At 45.8% G+C, this 20,031-nt stretch overlaps 1 protein-coding gene across 8 annotated transcripts in view; it reads right to left on the bottom strand.

Moving 5' to 3' along the window:
• The window catches only part of LOC106604565 (E3 ubiquitin-protein ligase RNF130), a 72,642-nt gene extending 55,608 nt beyond the window's left edge, over positions 1-17,034 (bottom strand). For 2 of the 8 annotated variants that reach the window (XM_045718033.1, XM_045718036.1), the window contains exons 1-2: positions 16,864-17,033; positions 15,825-16,295 (exon numbers count right to left, since the gene is read on the bottom strand). In XM_045718033.1, the coding sequence (XP_045573989.1) occupies positions 15,825-16,092 (268 nt within the window). In that variant the 5' untranslated portion in view covers positions 16,093-16,295; positions 16,864-17,033. Of the gene's footprint in view, positions 1-15,824; positions 16,296-16,863 lie in introns of all 8 variants that reach the window. The other 6 variants (XM_045718030.1, XM_045718031.1, XM_045718034.1 and 3 more) reach the window with 6 other exon arrangements.
• Positions 17,035-20,031: the final 2,997 nt, after the last annotated feature.

The following is a 20,031-nucleotide window of genomic DNA, read 5'->3' as shown; positions in this document are numbered from 1 at the left end:
CAGATCAATCTCAATTGCACTCCACTTCTCCAGGTGGGAAAGGGCAAAGGAATGCTGTTCATTTTCTACAGCTCAGCGTTCAACACCATAGTGTCCAAGATCATCACTAAGCTAAGGTCCTTGTAGAAAACGGTAGAAAAATGTAGAACTGTAGAAAATGAACAGCATTCTCAGGTAGGTATTCCTTTGCCCTTTCCCACAGAAGTGGAGTGCAATTGAGATTGATCTGTGGATACTGGACTTTCTGCTGCCCCCAGGTGGTGAGGGTAGGCAAACACACACATACACACACCCTCAATTACCTCGCACATTGACCGGTAGCCCTTGCATATAGCCTTTTTCCTTTTTTTAACTATTTTTCTCCCCAATATCGTGGTATCTAATTGGTAGTTACAGTCCTGTCCCATCGCTGCAACTCCCGTACGGACTCGGGAGAGACGAAGGTCGAGAGCCGCGCGTCCTCCGAAACACAACCCACTACAAATGCCCGCTACACCAGTAAGCCAGCCGCATCAATGTGTCGGAGGAAACACCGTACACCTGGCGACCGTGTCAGCGTGCATGCGCCTGGCTCGCCACAGGAGTCACTAGAGCGCGATGGGAGAAGGACATTCGTGCCGGCCAAACCCTCCCCTAACCCGGACGACGCTGGGCCAATTGTGCTCCGCCCCATGAGTATCCCGGCAGCGGCCGGCCACGACACAGCCTGGACTCGAACCAGGATTTCTAGTAGCACAGCCAGCACCGTGATGCAGTGCCTTAGACCACTGCGCCACTCGGTGGCCCTAGTCTTGGAATTAGTAAAACAATATGAAGGAAAAAGGAAACCGCACACTGCTCTTGATAGTATCCCTGATATTTAATAAGCTTACGTATCGGCCTTTGTCAGAGCTTTTGTGAATCTTCTGAAAACAGCACCTCTATGTAGACCTAGCCCCACCCACATCCATTCCACGCATGGAACGGGGTTGGAGGCAAAGGAAAAATAAATAAATGCTACCAAACATAACAATATGCATTTCACAAACACTATAAAAGTGTATAAATAAGACGCATTGAATACGTCCATAAAACCACAATGAGAACATAGCAAGTTTTCATTAATCATTGGGTACATCATACAAAAAACAGAGTAATCTTAAATAGGCACATAATTCATGTTCAAATTCACAACATAACATACATAGGCATTCCATCATTAAGTCCTTTGGGAAATAATGTCTGGAGGGTGAAAATCCAAAAACATTCTATTTTGCTCAGAGTATTATTAATATCACCTCCCCTGTCTGATACAAAATCTAAAAAGGTAGAGATGTTATGTTTTAGGTCATTAAAATGTACTGCGACTGGATAATCCCTGTCGTTTCGCCTGATTGAACTTTTATGTTCACCAATTCTCTGTTTGAGAGAGCAGGAGGTCTTACTGACATAGCAGAGCCCACATGGGCATTTAATAATGGAAATAACATGGGTGGTGGTACACGTAATGATATCATTTATTTGAAACCGTTCACACTTCATCATATTGTTGCTCTGTGCGCATCCTCTGCATTTATAGCTACCATTTGGTAGAGGGCGTAAAAGAGCCTGGCTGATTTTCTTTTGTTGCTGGCACTTGGCCAATGTAAGCTTATTAAATATCAGTGACACTATCAAGAGCAGTGTGCGGTTTCCTTTTTCCTTCATCCTGTTTCAACTGTTGCCATGCACCTGCAATAAGATTGCTCAGATGTGTGAGTGCCTATTGAATTAGAAAAACAATAAAATAACTTTTTTTAAGCAACATTGTTGGGAGAGGCATTTCACAGAAAAGTAGTAGTAGTAGCAGCAGGGGTAGCAGCAGCAGTAGCAGCGGTGGTAGTAGCAGCAGCAGCAGCGGTAGTAGTAGCAGTAGTAGTAGTAGTAGTAGTAGCAGCAGCAGCAGTAGTAGTAGCAGCGGTAGTAGTAGCAGTAGCACCAGCAGTAGTACCAGCAGTAGTAGTAGCAGCAGTAGCAGCAGTAGCAGCAGTGGCAGCAGTAGCAGCAGTGGCGGCGGTGCAGCAGCAGCAGCCGTTGGTAGCAGCAGCGGTTGCAGCAGCGGCAGCGACAGCAGCAGCAGCAGCCGTGTGCTGTTAGCAGCAGCGCTGCTAGCAGCAGCAGCGGCAGCAGCAGCAGCGGTTGCTGCAGCAGCAGCAGCAGCGGTGGTGCGCAGTAGCAGCAGCAGCGGTCGTAGCAGCAGCAGCGTTGCCGTTGTTGTAGCAGCAGCGGCTGTTGCTGTAGCAGCAGCAGCAGCGGTTGCGTTGCAGCAGCAGCAGCAGCAGCGTTGTTGCAGCAGCAGTTGCGCGGTGGTAGCAGCGGCAGCAGCGGTGCTGTTGCAGCAGCCGCAGCAGCTGGCGGCGCTGCTGGTAGCAGCAGCAGCGTGCAGCAGCAGCAGCGGCTGTAGCAGCAGCTGTTGCAGCAGCAGCAGCAGTTGCTGCAGCAGCAGTGGCAGCAGCTGCTGGTGGCAGCAGCGTTGCTGCAGCAGCAGCTGCAGCAGCAGCTGTTGCGCAGCAGCAGCAGCAGCAGCAGTAGCAGCAGCAGCAGCGTTGTGCGCAGCAGCAGCAGCGTTGGTAGCAGCAGCAACGTTGTCGCAGTAGCAGCAGCGGCTGGCGGTAGTAGCAGCAGCGGTGTTGCAGCAGCAGCAGCAGCGTTGCTGTCAGCAGCAGCGGTGGTCGTAGCAGCAGCAGCGGCCGTGGTAGCAGCAGCAGCGGTGTCAGCAGCAGCAGCAGCGTTGGTAGCAGCGGCAGCAGCAGCTGTTGCAGCAGTTGTTGCAGCAGCGGTAGCAGCAGCTGCGGCTGCCGCAGCAGCCGTTGCCGCAGCAGCAGCAGCAGTTGTCGCCGCTGCTGCCGGTGTAGCAGCAGCAGCAGCTGCTGCCGCCGCGTTGCAGCAGCAGCAGCAGCAGCGGTGCAGCAGCAGCAGCAGCAGCCAGCAGCAGCAGCAGCAGCGGTTGTAGCAGCAGCAGCAGTTGCTGTTTGCAGCAGCAGCAGTAGTTGTTGCAGCAGCGGTGCTGCTGTTGTGTAGCAGCAGCAGCGGTGCTGCTGTTGCTGCAGCAGCAGCGTTGCTGCCGCGCTGCTGCAGCAGCAGCAGTGGCAGCAGCAGCAGCTGCAGCGGCAGCAGCAGCAGCAGCAGCAGCTAGCAGTAGTGGCAGCAGCAGCGGCAGCAGCAGCAGGGCAGCAGTAGCAGTAGCAGCGGTAGCAGCAGCTGCTGCTGCGGCAGCAGCAGCAGTTCGTCGTGAGCAGGGTAGCAGTAGCAGGGGTAGCAGTAGTAGTAGCAGTGGTAGCAGTAGTAGTAGCAGTAGCAGCAGCAGGGTAGCAGTAGTAGTAGCAGCAGCAGTTGTTGTAGCAGCAGCAGCTGTTGAGTAGCAGGAGCAGTAGTAGTAGTAGTAGCGGCGGTAGCAGCAGTGAGCAGCAGTAGCTGCTAGCAGCAGTAGTAGTAGTAGTAGTAGCAGCAGCAGCAGTAGCTGTTGCAGCAGCAGTAGTAGTAGCAGCAGCAGCTGCTGCGCTGCGGCGCCCGTAGCAGGGGTAGCAGTTGTAGTAGCAATAGTAGTAGCAGTAGCAGCGGTAGTAGTAGCAGTAGTAGCAGCAGTAGTAGCAGGGGAGCAGTCGTATTAGCAGCAGCAGCAGCAGTAGTAGCAGCAGCAGTTGCAGTAGTCGTAGCAGGGGAGCAGTAGCAGCAGGGCAGCAGCAGCAGTAGTAGTCATAGCAGCAGCAGGGGCAGCAGCAGCAGGGTAGCAGTAGCAGGGGCAGCAGCAGCGGTGGCAGCAGCAGCAGTGGCAGTAGCAGTGGTGGTAGTAGTGGCAGCAGCAGCAGCTAGCAGCAGTAGCAGCAGTGTTAGCAGTGGTAGCAGCAGCGGTTAGTTGTGCAGCAGCAGCAGTAGCAGCAGCAGCAGCGTGCGTTGTTGTTGCAGCTGCAGTAGCCGTAGCAGCAGCAGCAGCAGCAGTGAGTAGTAGCAGTAGCAGCAGCAGTGGTAGCAGCAGGGTGGTAGTAGCAGCGGTAGCAGCAGCGGTGGTAGCAGCAGCAGTGTGTAGCAGCAGCGGTGCGTAGCAGCAGCAGTAATAGTAGTAGCAGCAGCGGTAGCAGCAGTAGTAGTAGCAGCAGCAGCAGCAGCTGAGTCGTAGCAGGGGTAGCAGTTGTAGTAGCAGTAGCAGCGGTAGTAGTAGCAGTAGTAGTAGTAGCAGGGGTAGCAGTCATATTAGTAGCAGTAGCAGCAGTAGTAGTAGTAGTCGTAGCAGGGGTAGCAGTAACAGGGGTAGCAGTAGCAGGGGTAGCAGTAGCAGGGGTAGCAGTAGCAGTAGTAGTAGCAGCAGCAGCAGTAGTCGTAGCAGGGGTAGCAGTAGCAGGGGTAGCAGTAGCAGGGGTAGCAGTAGCAGGGGTAGCAGTAGCAGGTGTAGTAGTAGTAGCAGCAGCAGTAGTCGTAGCAGGGGTAGCAGTAGCAGGGGTAGCAGTAGCAGGGGTAGCAGTAGCAGTAGTAGCAGTGGTAGCAGTAGCAGCGGTAGTAGCGGTAGTAGTAGTAGCAGCAGCGGTAGCAGTAGCAGCGGTAGCAGTAGTAGTAGTAGTAGCAGCGGTAGTAGTAGTAGTAGCGGTAGTAGTAGTAGCAGCAGCGGTAGTAGTAGCAGCAGCAGTAGTAGTAGTAGTAGCAGCAGCAGCGGTAGTAGTAGCAGCAGCAGCAGCGGTAGTAGTAGCAGCAGCAGCAGCAGCGGTAGTAGCAGCAGCAGCAGCAGCGGTAGTAGTAGCAGCAGCAGCGGTAGTAGTAGCAGCAGCAGCAGCGGTAGTAGTAGCAGCAGCAGTGTAGCAGCGGTGGTAGTAGCAGCAGCAGCAGCGTGTAGTAGCAGTAGCAGCAGCAGCAGCTGTGTAGCAGCAGCGGTGCCGTAGTAGCAGCAGCAGCAGCGGTGGTAGTAGCAGCAGCGGCAGTAGTAGCAGCAGCAGCAGTGGTGTAGCAGCGGTAGCAGTAGTAGCAGCAGCAGTAGTTGTAGTAGCGGTAGTAGTAGTAGCAGCAGCGGTAGTAGTAGGAGCAGTAGTAGTAGTAGTAGTAGTAGTAGTAGCAGCAGGGGTAGCAGCGGTAGTAGTAGTAGTAGCGGTAGTAGCAGCAGCGGTAGTAGCAGCAGCGGTAGTAGCAGCAGCGGTAGTAGCAGCAGTAGTAGTAGTAGCAGCAGCGGTAGTAGCAGCAGCAGTAGTAGTAGTAGTAGCAGCAGCGGTAGTAGCAGCAGTAGTAGTAGTAGTAGCAGCAGCAGCAGCAGTAGTCGTAGCAGGGGTAGCAGTTGTAGTAGCAGTAGCAGCGGTAGTAGTAGCAGTAGTAGTAGTAGCAGGGGTAGCAGTCATATTAGTAGCAGTAGCAGCAGTAGTAGTAGTAGTCGTAGCAGGGGTAGCAGTAACAGGGGTAGCAGTAGCAGGGGTAGCAGTAACAGGGGTAGCAGCAGCAGGTGTAGTAGTAGCAGCAGCAGTAGTCGTAGCAGGGGTAGCAGTAGCAGGGGTAGCAGTAGCAGGGGTAGCAGTAGTAGCAGCAGCAGTAGTCGTAGCAGGGGTAGCAGTAGCAGGGGTAGCAGTAGCAGGGGTAGCAGTAGCAGGGGTAGCAGTAGCAGGGGTAGCAGCGGTAGCAGTAGCAGCGGTAGCAGTAGCAGCGGTAGCAGTAGTAGTAGTAGCAGCAGCAGTCGTAGCAGTAGCAGCGGTAGCAGGTGTAGTAGTAGTAGTAGCAGCAGCAGTAGTCGTAGCAGGGGTAGCAGTAGCAGGGGTAGCAGTGGCAGCAGTAGCAGCGGTAGTAGTAGTAGTAGCAGTCGTAGCAGCAGTAGCAGGGGTAGCAGTAGCAGCGGTAGCAGTGGTAGTAGTAGCAGTAGCAGGGGTAGCAGTGGCAGTAGTAGCAGTAGCAGGGGTAGCAGTGGCAGTAGTAGCAGTGGCAGTAGTAGCAGTAGTAGGGGTAGCAGTGGCAGTAGTAGTAGCAGTAGCAGCGGTAGCAGTAGTAGTAGCAGTAGTAGTAGTAGCAGCAGCAGGGGTAGCGGTAGTAGGATCAGTAGTAGTAGCAGTAGTATTAGCAGTAGTACTAGCGGGGGTAGCAGTAGTTGCAACCCTTCCAGGGAAAAATGACTTTACCACATTGTTAAACAGTTTTTCTCAGAACTCCAATCATTTGCACATATTGATTGGGCTGGGTTTTAGCAAAATGTGATGTTTTTAGCTACATTTGATGGTTTTAGCTGCATTTGATGGTTTTGGCGCTTAGTAGTGACAGTTAAGGTCTGCCTTCGAGGCATTGGAATTGGCAGTTGGGGCATGCGCACAGGACAAGCACAGACCCACCCACACTCAATGCTCCATACTGTATCAATGTCAGGGCTGACATTAGATGGCTAAGCCACCCTGACTGTGAAAATGATGAAGTTGGCCTACTGTTCAAAGAGATGGAGGAGCACAGTATTCCATCTCATATGAAGTGATGGGATCAAATCAAAGGCTTGCAATATACCCCAGAAAAGTTGCAAGTAAATCACTATGCGTGCACGACACACACACACAGTATGACAAACACAGAGCATAATGATGATTACCCAGAGTGCCTGAGGGTAAACGGTATCCCAGATGCCTATGCTGCCATCAATAGTCATTAAATGGGTAGACAGTAATTAAGGGTCACAGAGTTTGTTTTAATCATCATTGGCATTCTAAATTTGGGACATGGGCTATAGTGGAAAGATGTGAATTGAACACCCACAGGCACTCTGGGTAATCAATGAGCAGAGTATTGCTGCTTGAAATTATGAAGTACTCTTTATTCTTTTCACCCGAGGTAAAGTAATATGAAATGAGTTGACCAACATTTGAACTGATAAGCCAATTGGCAATCAGCTTACTAATAAGCTGACTCCATAGATATTCAACCACTGGAGGCGTGGCCTAGTTCTCAGGCTTAAAAACCCTACATGTATGTATGGTAACGTCTCAGCGGAAACAACAGAGCATTTGCACTAGCCCTTATAGCAAAGGGCCTTGAAAAACACAGACTGGAAACCACCATTTATAGTGCACGTCACTACAAAGACAATGCTGAAGTTTCAAACAGGGTAATTTTCATTCCTACTAATATCTGAGCCTTACAGTGCAATTCAGAACGTTGTTCCTGAAGCGCCTTCTTGGGTGAGATATTAAATCAGAAGAAGAGTTGTGTGGGGTGACTCAGAGCAATGTTGTACTACGCAGTTGGGAGAACAACAGGAAGCTTGAATCTGACCCGATAACACAGGAAAACTGCTGCTGGTATCGTGGCGAGAATCAACAACACTTTATATGGTGCATGGCGCCAACCGTTTGTGAGATGTTGGTGGGGTTTGATGTCACAAAAGCACCTGTTCCTCTTTGACATCTCACTTCTATTTGCTTGGCATGACGGCATATATACAGCGAGAGCGGCATTTAGAGGAAGGACACCTGTGTACTGAGCATCACAGCATTGCAAAGCTAACCTCAAAGTGAAACTGTCAAAACGTGGGACGTTGTGAAACGCAGTGGTGTTAAACTGAAACCGAGTCTGGGGTTTTGCTGAAGTATCTCAGCCATTTCAGGTGTCTTAAGTATGCCCAAGCACAAAGCACCACATCTGTTGTTTTAGTCCTGGCTGAATCTGCCATGTTAGTTTTTCAGCAAACTGATAATGCGTATACCGTGTGAATCGTCATCCCTGTGTTTTGAGGGATATTACAGAGTTTAAAACAGGTGCTGCATCCAGTTTGGGTAAGAAAATGGGAACAAATTGATGCTTAAAACAAAAGTGCTATGCATGTAGCCTACAGATGAAGGATCTGTTTTGTCATATCAACTTGCCATACTTCTCTTTTAAAAGAAGTATTGACACGCATTATTATTTTGACTTTCTCCAAACTGAAGGCCATTAGGCTATCCCTAGACATATGACATATCTTCACACCTAGAGGAGCCTCCAGGCTTCCGTCCTCATTTTGAATGAGGAAAAAAAAAGAATTACAAGGACAGTTTGGGAAAACTCATCCCAATCGACCACTGCAAAACGTACACGCTGGGGTAATAATCACATAACGAACGTTCTATAGTAATACTAGTTGCGTACGAATAGGGCTATTAGTGAACATACTATATCTTTACCAGATGAGTTTTTCAACCAAGAAAGCTCTAAAACTGATGTGGGTGGGGGCCATAAAAATAGTGCCACAGTGGCTCGTGGATCTGCATACCCACATCAATACAGAGCTCATGTCGAGTTCATTTCCTGCAATTTGACACATTTTTAGTCGCGTACAAATAGGGCTATTAGTGAACATACTGTATCTTTACCAGATTAGTTTTTCAACCAACAAAGCTCTAAAACTTTGATGTAATACAGTGTTTCCCAACTCCAGTGCTTGAGTACCCCCAACAACTCCAACAAAAATGTGTGCCGTTGGAGGTACTCGAGGACTGGGGCTGTTGGATGTAGTCGAGGACTGGTGCTGTTGGAGGTACGCAAGGACTGGTGCTGGGAAACATATGACATAAGCTCATCTGACTCATCCGGCTCACACAGGGAGCCTGCAAGACCGCTGTGAGGTAACAATCTCACCCAGGAATTATATAGACGCCCTCTTAAGGACAGGGTCAAGGGAAGGTTATCATAGCCTGCTTATTCACTCAAATAACCTTATATTCAAAATTATGAACAGTAATAAATATGCTGGTGAGTGAGTGTGTGTGAATTCTGCCATGAATGTCAATCCCTTGGGCATCATCCTGTACAAGTAAAGTCATGGTTAAAAAAATTATAATAATAAAGCAACACCTCAGGGCACAACACCTTTCCCCAATGTGACCTACCTGTTGTGTATGTACTGACATGTGTAACTGATAGAGGCACACACACACACACACACTACATGTTCATGTTTTAAAATGTAAGTAAATTGTAAAGTCTTGTCTGTAATGTATTCTTCGTTATATGTTGAACCCCAGTAAGACTAGCTGTCGCCATTGGCGTTGGCTAATGGGGATCCAAATAAATCAAATGATCAAATAACAAAGGCTAGCAAAAGTCTGAATTGTGCAGGGCACGTGGCATCCATCCTACCACAGACAACCAATTGGGACTTATTCAATATACCAACATTGCCAAATGTACAGTACAACCCCAGTAAAACTCCAGAGAGATGCCGTTATGACAGAGTGCATGCTGCTGCCCTTTGTGCTCGCATTCATCTTGTCTATGTGGCCATTTAATGGCACATTTTCTCCTTAATAATGCGGATGGAGCGTTCTGTTCGACTCACCACCCTTCCGCCAATCAAAAACGTCCCATCCGTCATCATTACTGAGGGCTTAGGAGACTGCTTTCTCCCTCCATCTGCTCCCCTCACTCACATTCACTGAGCCATAGTTCGCAGCACACAATGGAAATACGCTGCAGTCTAATAGCAGAACATTGGATGGAACACCACTACCAAGGTAGTCAATGGTCACCACTGACTAAAATCCTCTTTTTGTCCTATTTTACCCTGCCCAGAGTGTATGTTGTATGGTATTACAATATTACATGTTACCACCCAATTTCCGTTTGAATGTTAATTGTGCGATTCAGTAGATATTGTGATACTGAGAGAAAGTTCACAAGGCATACAGTAGTACAGCAATAAGCAGGTCCTGGCTATTCTGCCGCCCTAGGTGAAACAATAATATTGCTGCCCTGCAAAACTAAAATCTGTATTTTCCGGACGTTGATATGAGGTTCATTTTTAGTTCGGAATTAACAGAAATTTGAAACGTTGAAAATGCGTATTTTCTGGATGTTTAAATCAGGTTTGAATGAACGTTGAAAAGACGTCATTTCTAAATGTCTATATTTAGACCAAATCAAGGCCGGTCCAGAACAGACAAAATCTGAACCATACATAGAGGTCTAGGTTTGGGCCAAATCAAGGATGGTCCAGACCGAACCAAAAACCAATGTCTGTGGAAATCATTGTTGGTCTGCAATGCCCCAAACAAAGACTGCTGGTCTGGACAGGACCAAAAAAAGACATCCGAAAGATATTGGTCTGTCCTTACTGGAATGGAATGTAGGCCTGCAATAGAATTGTATGAATGTCCATCCATGTGTTAGGCCCACCGTTTGTAAAACAGGCCATTGCATTGGCTTTATTAGTCCTGATTCCTGTGACTAATCAATTTGGCTATTTAAGCTCTGAATATCAGCTACCAATCTTCGTCAAATAAAATTGTATTGGTCAAATGCGCCAATTACAACAGGTGTAGACCTTACCATGAAATGCTTAATTACCAGCCCTTAAACAACAATGCAGAGTTATTAAAAAGTAAGTAAGAAACCTTTGCTAAATAAACAGAAAGGAAAAATAGTAACACAAAATAACAATAATGAGGCTATATACAAGGGGTACCGGTACTGAGTGAATGTGTGGGGGTAAGGGTTAGTCGAGGTAATATGTACATGTAGGTAGGGGTAAAGTGAGTAGGCATAGATAATAAAACAGAGTAGCAGCAGGGTATGTGAAGAGTGTGAAGGTATGTGAGAGTGTGTGTATGGCGTCAATACGCAAGTGTGTGTGTCCGTGTGTGTGTTGGAGTGTCAGTGTAGTATGTGTGAGTGTGTGGTTAGAGTCCAGTGTACATCGAGCCTGTGCAAAACAACAGTAATAAAATAAGAGGGTCAATGCAAATAGTCCAGTTAGCCATTTGATTAGCTATTCAGCAGTCTTATGGCTTGGCGTAGAAGCTATTAAGGAGCCTTTTGGTCCCAGACTTGGTGCTCCGGTACCGCTTGCCATGCGGTAGCAGAGAGTCTATGACTTGGGTGGCTGGAGTCTGACAATTTTTTGGGCCTTCCTCTGGAGTTAATCTGAGCCTATTTGTAGTGTGTTTACATAGCGGGACATGCAAAAGTATTTTCTTTTTCGCTAAGATCAGCTCATCAAAAATGTACATATACAAACTTGAAACCATTGATCATGACAATTTAGCCCACAGAATGAAACTTCTGATTGTCCATTCCATATTGTCCATTTTACTTTTAACTCTCCTGTTTTTGGGATATGTTTGTTAACATGTCAGCACATTTTTTTATTTGATTGGGTGCCATTTATGTTAGACTATTTGATTGGAGAAACCTGCATGATGTAAAAGGTGTCTGTCTCATTACATTGCATCACCAGCCTACAGGCTGCAGAAAAGGCCACAGACAAGATATGGTAGAAAGAGTATCTGCTCCATGGTTTATGTTAGGTGATTTTTATGACGGAACATTGGTGGAGCGCCGCAGCGATGCGTCTCTGCGTCTCTACAACAGCACCCTGCAGAGGCACGCTTGGAATGGGTAAGTGAAATATTTTGCGCCCCTGTCTAACAGAATGAGCACTGCGTATCACAAGGTGTCATCAGGGCTCACCTAAAAAGCCCATATGCTACTGGTTGAGAGAAATTGCCATTGTTTTTAGGCAGAATTATGTGAGGTTTTGTGTGTTGTTGGAGGTGCGTCTTGGTCAGTTTAGCTCAGAAAATGCCACCCTCTTCAATCTGACTCCTAATCCTGCCTAATGAGTGGCCGGCCTTGGCCATCAGTTGCTGTGCACAATATCAAGTGTGACAGCCTGTAAGGACAGTACAAATAACTGGGCAAGCCGACAGTTGTCCTTCCTTCTTCCCAGTAGCTAGGGAGAGTTGGTCGTCCATGGCCTGGGGTGAGGCTAATTAGCCAACATCCCCACAGAGCCACGCATTGCCAGGGTCATTTACCACCATGTTTGCCCACTCAAGCACCTCAAATCCCTGGGCTCGGCAACTACGCAATGGCATAACAGGGTTTCCATTGACACATGGTCTTGTTGGCCTAGTATTTTTTACGACAGGCCTCCATCCATCTGACAAGGCTGCTCTGTATTAATTCTGATTGGGCGTTAGTGGGATGCTGAATGTCTTGATAGGTTGGCTAGTTTTTGGAATGATTTCTCATTGGCTGCTGAGTCAGACCTGTGGTGAGGAGAGACTAGTCGAAGTAAATGGAGCGTAGGAGAGAATAGGAGAGAAGAAGCAAGGCAAGGATTAATCCGAGGGACTGCTCATCTTTATGCTTCGCCGAAGGGCTCAGAACAGCTTTGGTTCTGATCGTTTGATCTCCCCACCATATGTCTTCCGCCTCAGTCCTACGGTTCCGCAGCCAGAGAGACAGAGAGCCATAGATGGAAAGGCAGGAAGTGCTAAATCAACTGGTTTATGTTCCAAGAGGCCATGAATCTGGAGGAGGCTGTAGATCATGTTTTTACTTCTCTCCTGAAGTACTACCGGTACTCACACTCGGTATAATAAACCATTTTCAATTAAGGGGCTATAAAAAAGTTGTGAGAATGTTACAAGATATTAAAAACTTTCCTAATATAAAAAGAGAACCGAATTAAACGGATACGATTGGTTTGACACCTCACCTTGAGTAATTTGACAGTAACAGACCAAAGACAGAGTTCAAGGTTCAAAATACCAGTAGAGCGTAGTGTGAATTAAAATGTCCTAGGCACAACTAAGGGTCAAGGTTCAAAGGCTACAGACAAAGAAAGGTCAATGCAAAGAGAGTAGTTGTACTTTATAGGTGCTCTGATTCTGCCAAGACTCCAGAGTCAGTTTGATGAAGCCAGGATTTTGTTTCCATTTCTATTCATGTCCTCCATAGAAGCGACAGCTGGCAGCCACTGCAGCAATACATTTGCCATTGTTATGAAGTCCTTACAATATTGGGTCCTGGTGGAGAACATGTTAAATTTCTTATAATAGCAGTCGAAAAAATTTGAGCACAGTATTTGGAAGCCAAGGGCCTTCAACACACCTAGCCCTAGTGACTCTGCAAAATCAGGTGGATGGATTGTTGGATAGATAGAAGTGTGGCCAAAGAGGCTTGATGCTGTAGTCTCATACTGAGGAAAAGGCTAGATTAGAATAAAATGTTACAGGTAACTTCTACCTTATCCTAAGTCATTGTGTTTCTCATTTCCTCAGCTAGACGAACACTAAAGTGTCAAATGGAATGCAGGTGACTGCCAAAGCATGGTGTTTCACAGTCAACAGCCATGCGACATCCTTGAAATCAATGGAGTGCTGATGATAATTCCATTGAGTCAGGTACATGTGTGGTGCTAAGAGATTGATTTCTGTCAGACCTATTGAATTGAAGAAAGACCAGAAACAGGGTAGTGTTCCTGCTCGCCTATGTACAGACGCAATGGAGCAAGCAGAGTAACGGACTCCTGTACGGCACTCGCAGAGTGCGGCCAGTGGGGAAACCAATTTTATTTCAGTCCAGTAACCCCTTCAACAGAAGAACCTTACCATGACTAATAGCACTTCCCCTTTGATGTGATACACAACAACAGGGACCTCCCAAGTAACTATGGCCCAAGTCATACAAACTCAAGTCCATTTGTTACTTTGGTGAACATTAGCCCTCCCTTTGGTCATATGGTTGTTAACATGCTGTTGGTGTTCCACTTTGCCTGACCGAGTTTGGGGTTGGCGGTTTGACTTTCGCTGGCAGGGTCGTAGCACAGGTCACACTACTCCCCCATTGCCAAACTGCCACTACGACACCAGCAGCAGACAAAGGCAACTAGGTGATTGGTCGTCAACCCGAGTGATACCAAAAACAAGGCAGAGTCTAGGACAAGGCTAAATTACGTCAAATCAGATTTCAACCAATTAAGTTCTTGATAAAATGTTTGGACATTACAAGAACAGGAGAGTTGTAACTACTTTAGGCTGCCCATACTGAAGTTTGATGATACACTTAGGACGAATCAAAAGGTGCCTTCTGCCCACAACAGGGATGGCAACCGTAGTGCTGCTTTTCTGGCCACTTCAGTTTCCATAGCAACTACACACCTATCGTGTTCCATATCATCCTCCAAAGGGACGAGTAAAACCTTTCAAAGGGTATCCTTTTGTTCTTTGTGAACAAGCAAGACAAAGAACTGTTCAGAACAAAGTCCTTATGCCAAGAACAAAAAGGTAGAAACATTTTTACTGATGTTTACTTGCTTCCTCTCTTTCTTCCTTTGACAGACGTAGAGGATCGGTGAAGATCCTAGGTTCACACCTACGACGCCAGAAAGATGATATGGCCCCCCCATCGGTGGCATTATTGACATAGTACATCCCCATTGGCCTTTCGCTGCAATACACATGCAACACAGTCTAAGGACCAGGATGACTCATCTAAAACGTTTAAGTTACCCACTATGTAATGTTCTACTACAGTAGCTTAGAGACCTGGTTAATGGTTGTTGGAGTAGGGGAGAAGTGGACCAAAAGAGAGTACACAATGTTCATAGCTATAGGGTGAAATTATGCTCATTAATGCAGTCACACACACACACACACACACACACACACACACACACACACACACACACACACACACACACACACACACACACACACACACACACACACGGGGGTAATTTGGCCTGCTATGTAAGGGGTGGAATATGAAGTTATGGTTGTAAATACCAAGCATGCCAAATGGCCCCCAACCCCCCTTCTGAGTGTTTCTCAGATTCCCCAACAAGCCGAGCCCTCAAGTCATTCAGAGCCTCCTCAGAACTGTTACGCCCTAGGAAAGGGTATTTAGGGGACGCTGCTGTTTAGTGTTTACCGAAAGCTGAGGAGGGAGACACAGGACAGCTGTATCCAGCCTGTCCAGTCTGTTTACCACAGCCAGATTAGCCCGAAGGCACTCAAACAAGCGGCTTAGGGAAATGGGGTAAATATGAGTTTGCACAGCAAGGAGAGCCAAAAAGCCAATGTGAGCTTATAGGATCAAATTTGAACAGAAAAGTTACCACTGTTTGCAAATCTTGAAAAGGAGGTAGTGCTCGGTTCGGAACAAAATATAACATGAATGAAAATGTCCAGGAAGTAGTCCATGTCAGAGATTTTTTTTGATATTCTGAGAAATTAGTTTAGCTTTGCAGAAACATTATCTATTTCCAACCCGTGGCCCCATAACAGGGGCGGGAGAAGAAATGTGACTACTGAAGAAAGAGACAGTGATAATATTGCATCTTGAAATAACAGGAAAATATTGCCTAAACAATTGGGCATTTATTAATCCAGCAGCAGTTTGGTAGAAGGCCCTTGAAAAGGGATCCTTAACGTCACAGTAGTTTGCTACCGTGTGTCACTTGGAGAGGCACTGCATTTGTCTGGTTTACTGTGTGTGTCACTAGCAGAGTCAAATAGTTCAGATGTTTTTATAGATAAAATTGCTTGACAAACTCATACCTTGACCCCTATTATTTTAAATTAGTGTCATATAAGATGTTAGAGGTTATAAAAGGCTTTTAGAAAATATAACAGAAAGGGTCTCTGTATGAAAATTATTTCTCTCTCACTCACACAGTGATGTCGATGATTACACAGATGCAATGTCTGGAACTTGAACATTTTATGGGAACAGGTTTCACTTAGAAGCAAAGTGTGTCTGTGTGTGTGTGTGTGTGTGTGTGTGTGTGTGTGTGTGTGTGTGTGTGTGTGTGTGTGGGTAGTATTATTGACACCTTGAGTACAAGGCAATTCCACAATATCACTCAAAAATACATTAATGGAGTACAAAAAGTAATGCATGCATTAATACCATACATTTTAACATGCATGCAATGATGCATCACTGCCGGTAAAAGATAGGCTACAATGGATGTGTTTACACAGTCAGCCGAATTCTTATCACAGAGCTGATTGATCAAAAGAACAATTAGTGAAAAAATGATTTGAATTGTCTGCCTGTGCATAAGCAGCAAGTATGGCACACTTGTGCCAACCTACCTCCATGATTCGGTGCAGGTGCAATCACGATTCCTTTCGCGTCCACTTTCGGTGAATTCTGGCCGTACATGCCATCGTCCTTGGTTAGAATTTGCTTAGGATTGCCTTTGGAGTCAAGTACGGTGGCATTGACCGTAGCACTAACATGGTCTTCCTTGCTGATGGTTTTGTCGGCACGGATCGACAGTATACATCTGGGCAGAACGAGCACCAACAAGACGACCGGGAGATAGCTGCATGGCGTTGCTGTGGTCCACCTCTTGGGCATCTTCGGAATGTCTTACTGTAATGTCCCCTTTACATCCAAGCTGTTATTCAGGGAATCGAACCACTCCAACGATCCCCCCCACCAAAAAAAAGAAAAAAAAGAAAGACAGACACGGGCTCGGCGTCTTCCGTGTGGCGTCCCGTCATAAAAACATGCTGTGCTCTTCACACAGTTTTCTTATTCCAATACATGTGTAGCCTACACTTCATTTGGAATGGAAAAAAAAGAAAAATGATAAAAGCGCACATTAGAACTGTAGGGAGACAAGCTGAAATAATGAAATGAAATGGCTTTGGGCAGATGTAGACTATATCCATATGTTATAATTTTCCTATTTGCTGTCAATTGTTTAATATTACAAGACAATCCATGTAACCTTTTTATCGCATGAAAACCTAAGCAGAGCCCTTTATTTGAATATCATAGGCTCTTTATTAATGTCAACTATAATGCGCATTTATATCGTTCGAGTACTTAGCAGGCTATCCCGAAAACAAATACATAGCCTATGCATTAAAATGAGAAGGTTATGAAAAGCCTATAGACCGTATCCAGATTTTCAATAGCCGGCACGCTGTCTGAGTGGCAATGTCTTTGTAAAATATGCAAACGTTACAGCTGTGTATTATTGCCACAAGTGAACAGCTGTCATTACTGATTTGTGTTCACAATATCGTGCCAATAATAGCGAGCTACCTTTGCGCGGAGCCACTAATATTCGATTTATTTCGCATTGATTCACACCTTCGAAAGCCATGACGCGGTACCTACCTTCTCCATTTCCTCGAACCAAAACGATATTGATAGAAAACCTCTGGATGAACGTTCAGTGGCCCTTGCCATCAAAACAACGATAATGCGATTCACTCTCTGGTCTTTTCCTTCTGGATCCACACAGCGCAAGCGCAGCGCGATTTAGGAGAGGACGACAACTGCGCTTGTAGGCCTACCATCACGCCAACGTTCTCAATATCTGAAAAGACGGCCACCTGTAGTTAGCCTTACAATCACCTCACCTGTCAACATTAATGGTACCGTTATTTAATAAATTATAGCCTACTGATAAAGAGTGGTTTGGTCACAGTGTCCCTCATATCCAATTGTAGGCAGTCAATTAGGTAAAACGTTTTCAAGACATGTTCTAAACTGGTAGGCTATAGTCTTATTGATTAGAGGAACCAATATGTCACTATCCTGCAGTGACAGGTTTATGCTACCAAAACCAAACTAAGCTATAAAGATCTGTTTATGTAGCCTAATCAATATTGCTTGTGAATTTTGGGATTTTATGACAGTGTTTTCACCAAGTCCAATTTCGGAGAAAAGGGAACAAAAGATATGACAATCAACCTGACAACAAGCACCTGCTCAAAGCTTATGGATCCCCTTCACACATAGTGTGTGTGTGTTACACTGTTCCAATCTGAACACAAAATGGCTTCCCTTGGTATTCCACTACTTTGTCCATTTGCCACTATACCCTCTGGTCCCGCTCTATCCATTGTTGACAGGCTCTTGTATTTTCCCACCTGTGCTGTGCTCTGCACAAAAGCCAGTCGATTTGAAACTAACAGCCAACAGTAGCCTCAGGATGAAGCGGGGGAGTTTGAGATGAGTCTCTCCAGTCCATGACCAGTGTACAGACTTTCAGCCATTATTAAAAGCATGACTAGGAGGAAGGACGTGGGAGGATGAGGGAGAGAGGGATTCTGGCAGAGGAGGATAGGACTGATGGGGAGGAGGAGAGGGAGAGTGTGGCGGAGGAGGACGGGAGAGAGGGAGAGTGTGGTAGCGGAGGAGAGGGGGAGTCTGGCAACAAAAGAGGAGAGGAGAGAGTAAATTGTCTCCCCTTAGACCAGGCAGGTGGCTACATTGAGAGATCGGCTTTCCTTTGGCAAGAAGAGAGCCCGCGGCCACCCGGGGCTCAGTGACAAGCTAATTGATACATGTCGCTCGGGCTTGCTCCTGTCACTAAATCCGTGCGGCACTGGAGAGACCTGCTGGAGAAACCTGCTGAGGTGGAAAAATGACTGAATGATATAAGATCTGATTCTCAATGGAGTCGTGCAGTAAAGATCACAGACGCGGGTCTTGGTCCAGTACAGACAGTAGAGAGATGGCTGGGTTGTTGTTACAGTACATCAAACCTGGATACTGTTATGGATGGATGGATGGCTGTGAACTAAATCACCGAGGCTTTGGTGGGCGGTTGAAGTTACAGTAAATTAGGAACGATGGGCTGTTTAACTACAGCATCTCTGAGATGTCACTCCTGATATGACAGAAAAACTAAGGGGGGCGACATGCTGTCCACTTTAATTGAAGTAAAGAAAGGTGTCAGAGCTGTCTCTGATATAAAATATCAGGTTTTGCCTTAGAAACATTGATTGTGCCTGTCATTTGTTTTTATGCAGGTATTCTTTCACTTCCTCTGCCCTCTTATCAGTAGTGGAATTAGGTTTGAGATGTCCTATATTAATACATACCACTGTTACTGTCTTGCTGATGTTCTGATGAATCAGAGACTGCGTGCAGGGCCTACAGGCAACGGAGTATTTTCCAAATTCCACCCACATATTTTCTCAGCTCAAGAAAACAGTAACGTGAAGTTCATAGGAGCACACCGAATTTGTGTCAAATGAAAGATAAGGGTCTATGTTTTAGAGAAAATAAGAGATATACACTGGGGTCCAAAATTATTGACACCCTTGTTAAAGATGAGCACTAATGTCTGTATAAAGTAAATTCTTCAAATAGTGAGTTATATTGTATGCTAAAAACAGGGGACATTATATTAGGTTATACTAATACAGACCAACATGAAAGATATTTTGTTTAACAAGTACACATTTTTTTTCAAAAGGTAGGGGTCAAACTTACTGACACCACTTCAGATTCTTATAAATAAAGTAATGTAAGTTTAGTATTTGGTCCCATATTCCTAGTCTGCAATGACTAAATCAAGCTTGTGACTCTACAAACTTGTTGGATGCATTTGCAGTTCATTTTGGTTGTTTCAGATTATTTTGTAAATAAATGGTAAATAATGTATTGTGTCATTTTGGTGTCACTTTTATTGTAAATAAGAATAGAATATGTTTTGAAACACTTCTACATTATGCTACCATGATTACAGATAACCATGAATGAATCACGAATAATGATGAGTGAGAACATTGCAGAGTCAAATATCATACCCCCAAGACATGCTAACCTTCCCTGTGATTGTAATGGTGAGGTTAGCATGTCTTGGGAGTATGATATTTGTGCCTTTGTAACGTTGTATTGGTCAATCAGTAGTTTTTGTTTGGTACTTTTAAAGTGTCTCAGCGTCATTCTGTTACCATGGAATTGACCCTGTGTCAACTATGATCAAAATCCAACCACGCAACCGTCGTATGGTTAGGTATGGTATGGTTTGTTATGGTTTGCTATGGTATGGTTTGGAATGGTTCGGTATGTGTGCAGATTAAGGACTAACTGCACAAATATGTTCAGTTGGTGCCACAATCCTAAAGAGGAGCAATAAACTAAGCTACGTAAACAATAATCCAGGTCTCACATAAAAGCAATAATTGGATATTTCTCCATTCTGTTGGGTAGAAAAAACATCCTCTCTGCCCAGTGAAGGATTATTGACATACTGTAAGCTTATTCAACAATAGGTTGTCCTCCGAAGAGTGACAGGAATGTCTTTCTTCTGGCATCAACACCTAAGGGGCTTTTTGTGGGTTGTGTTTTAAATGGTGTCTGAAGATGCACAATTGAGTATGGTATAGATTAGAAAAAAGTTGCTACAAGGAAGAGGATAGGGAGTGTGTAGGCGTTGTTTAGGACAGGATGTTTCAATGAATGTCAGAGCATGGAGCTCTTGAACACAGTGACACTTACCTATGACGTATGTGTTTGTGTTTTTTTTTTTCATGTGTTTGTGTGTGA

This window comes from Salmo salar, chromosome ssa05 (genome assembly GCF_905237065.1).
Source record: "Salmo salar chromosome ssa05, Ssal_v3.1, whole genome shotgun sequence".
NCBI lineage: Eukaryota > Metazoa > Chordata > Actinopteri > Salmoniformes > Salmonidae > Salmo > Salmo salar.
The sequence above is the reverse complement of the archived record's forward strand: the minus strand, read 5'-3'. Positions and strand labels throughout refer to the sequence as shown.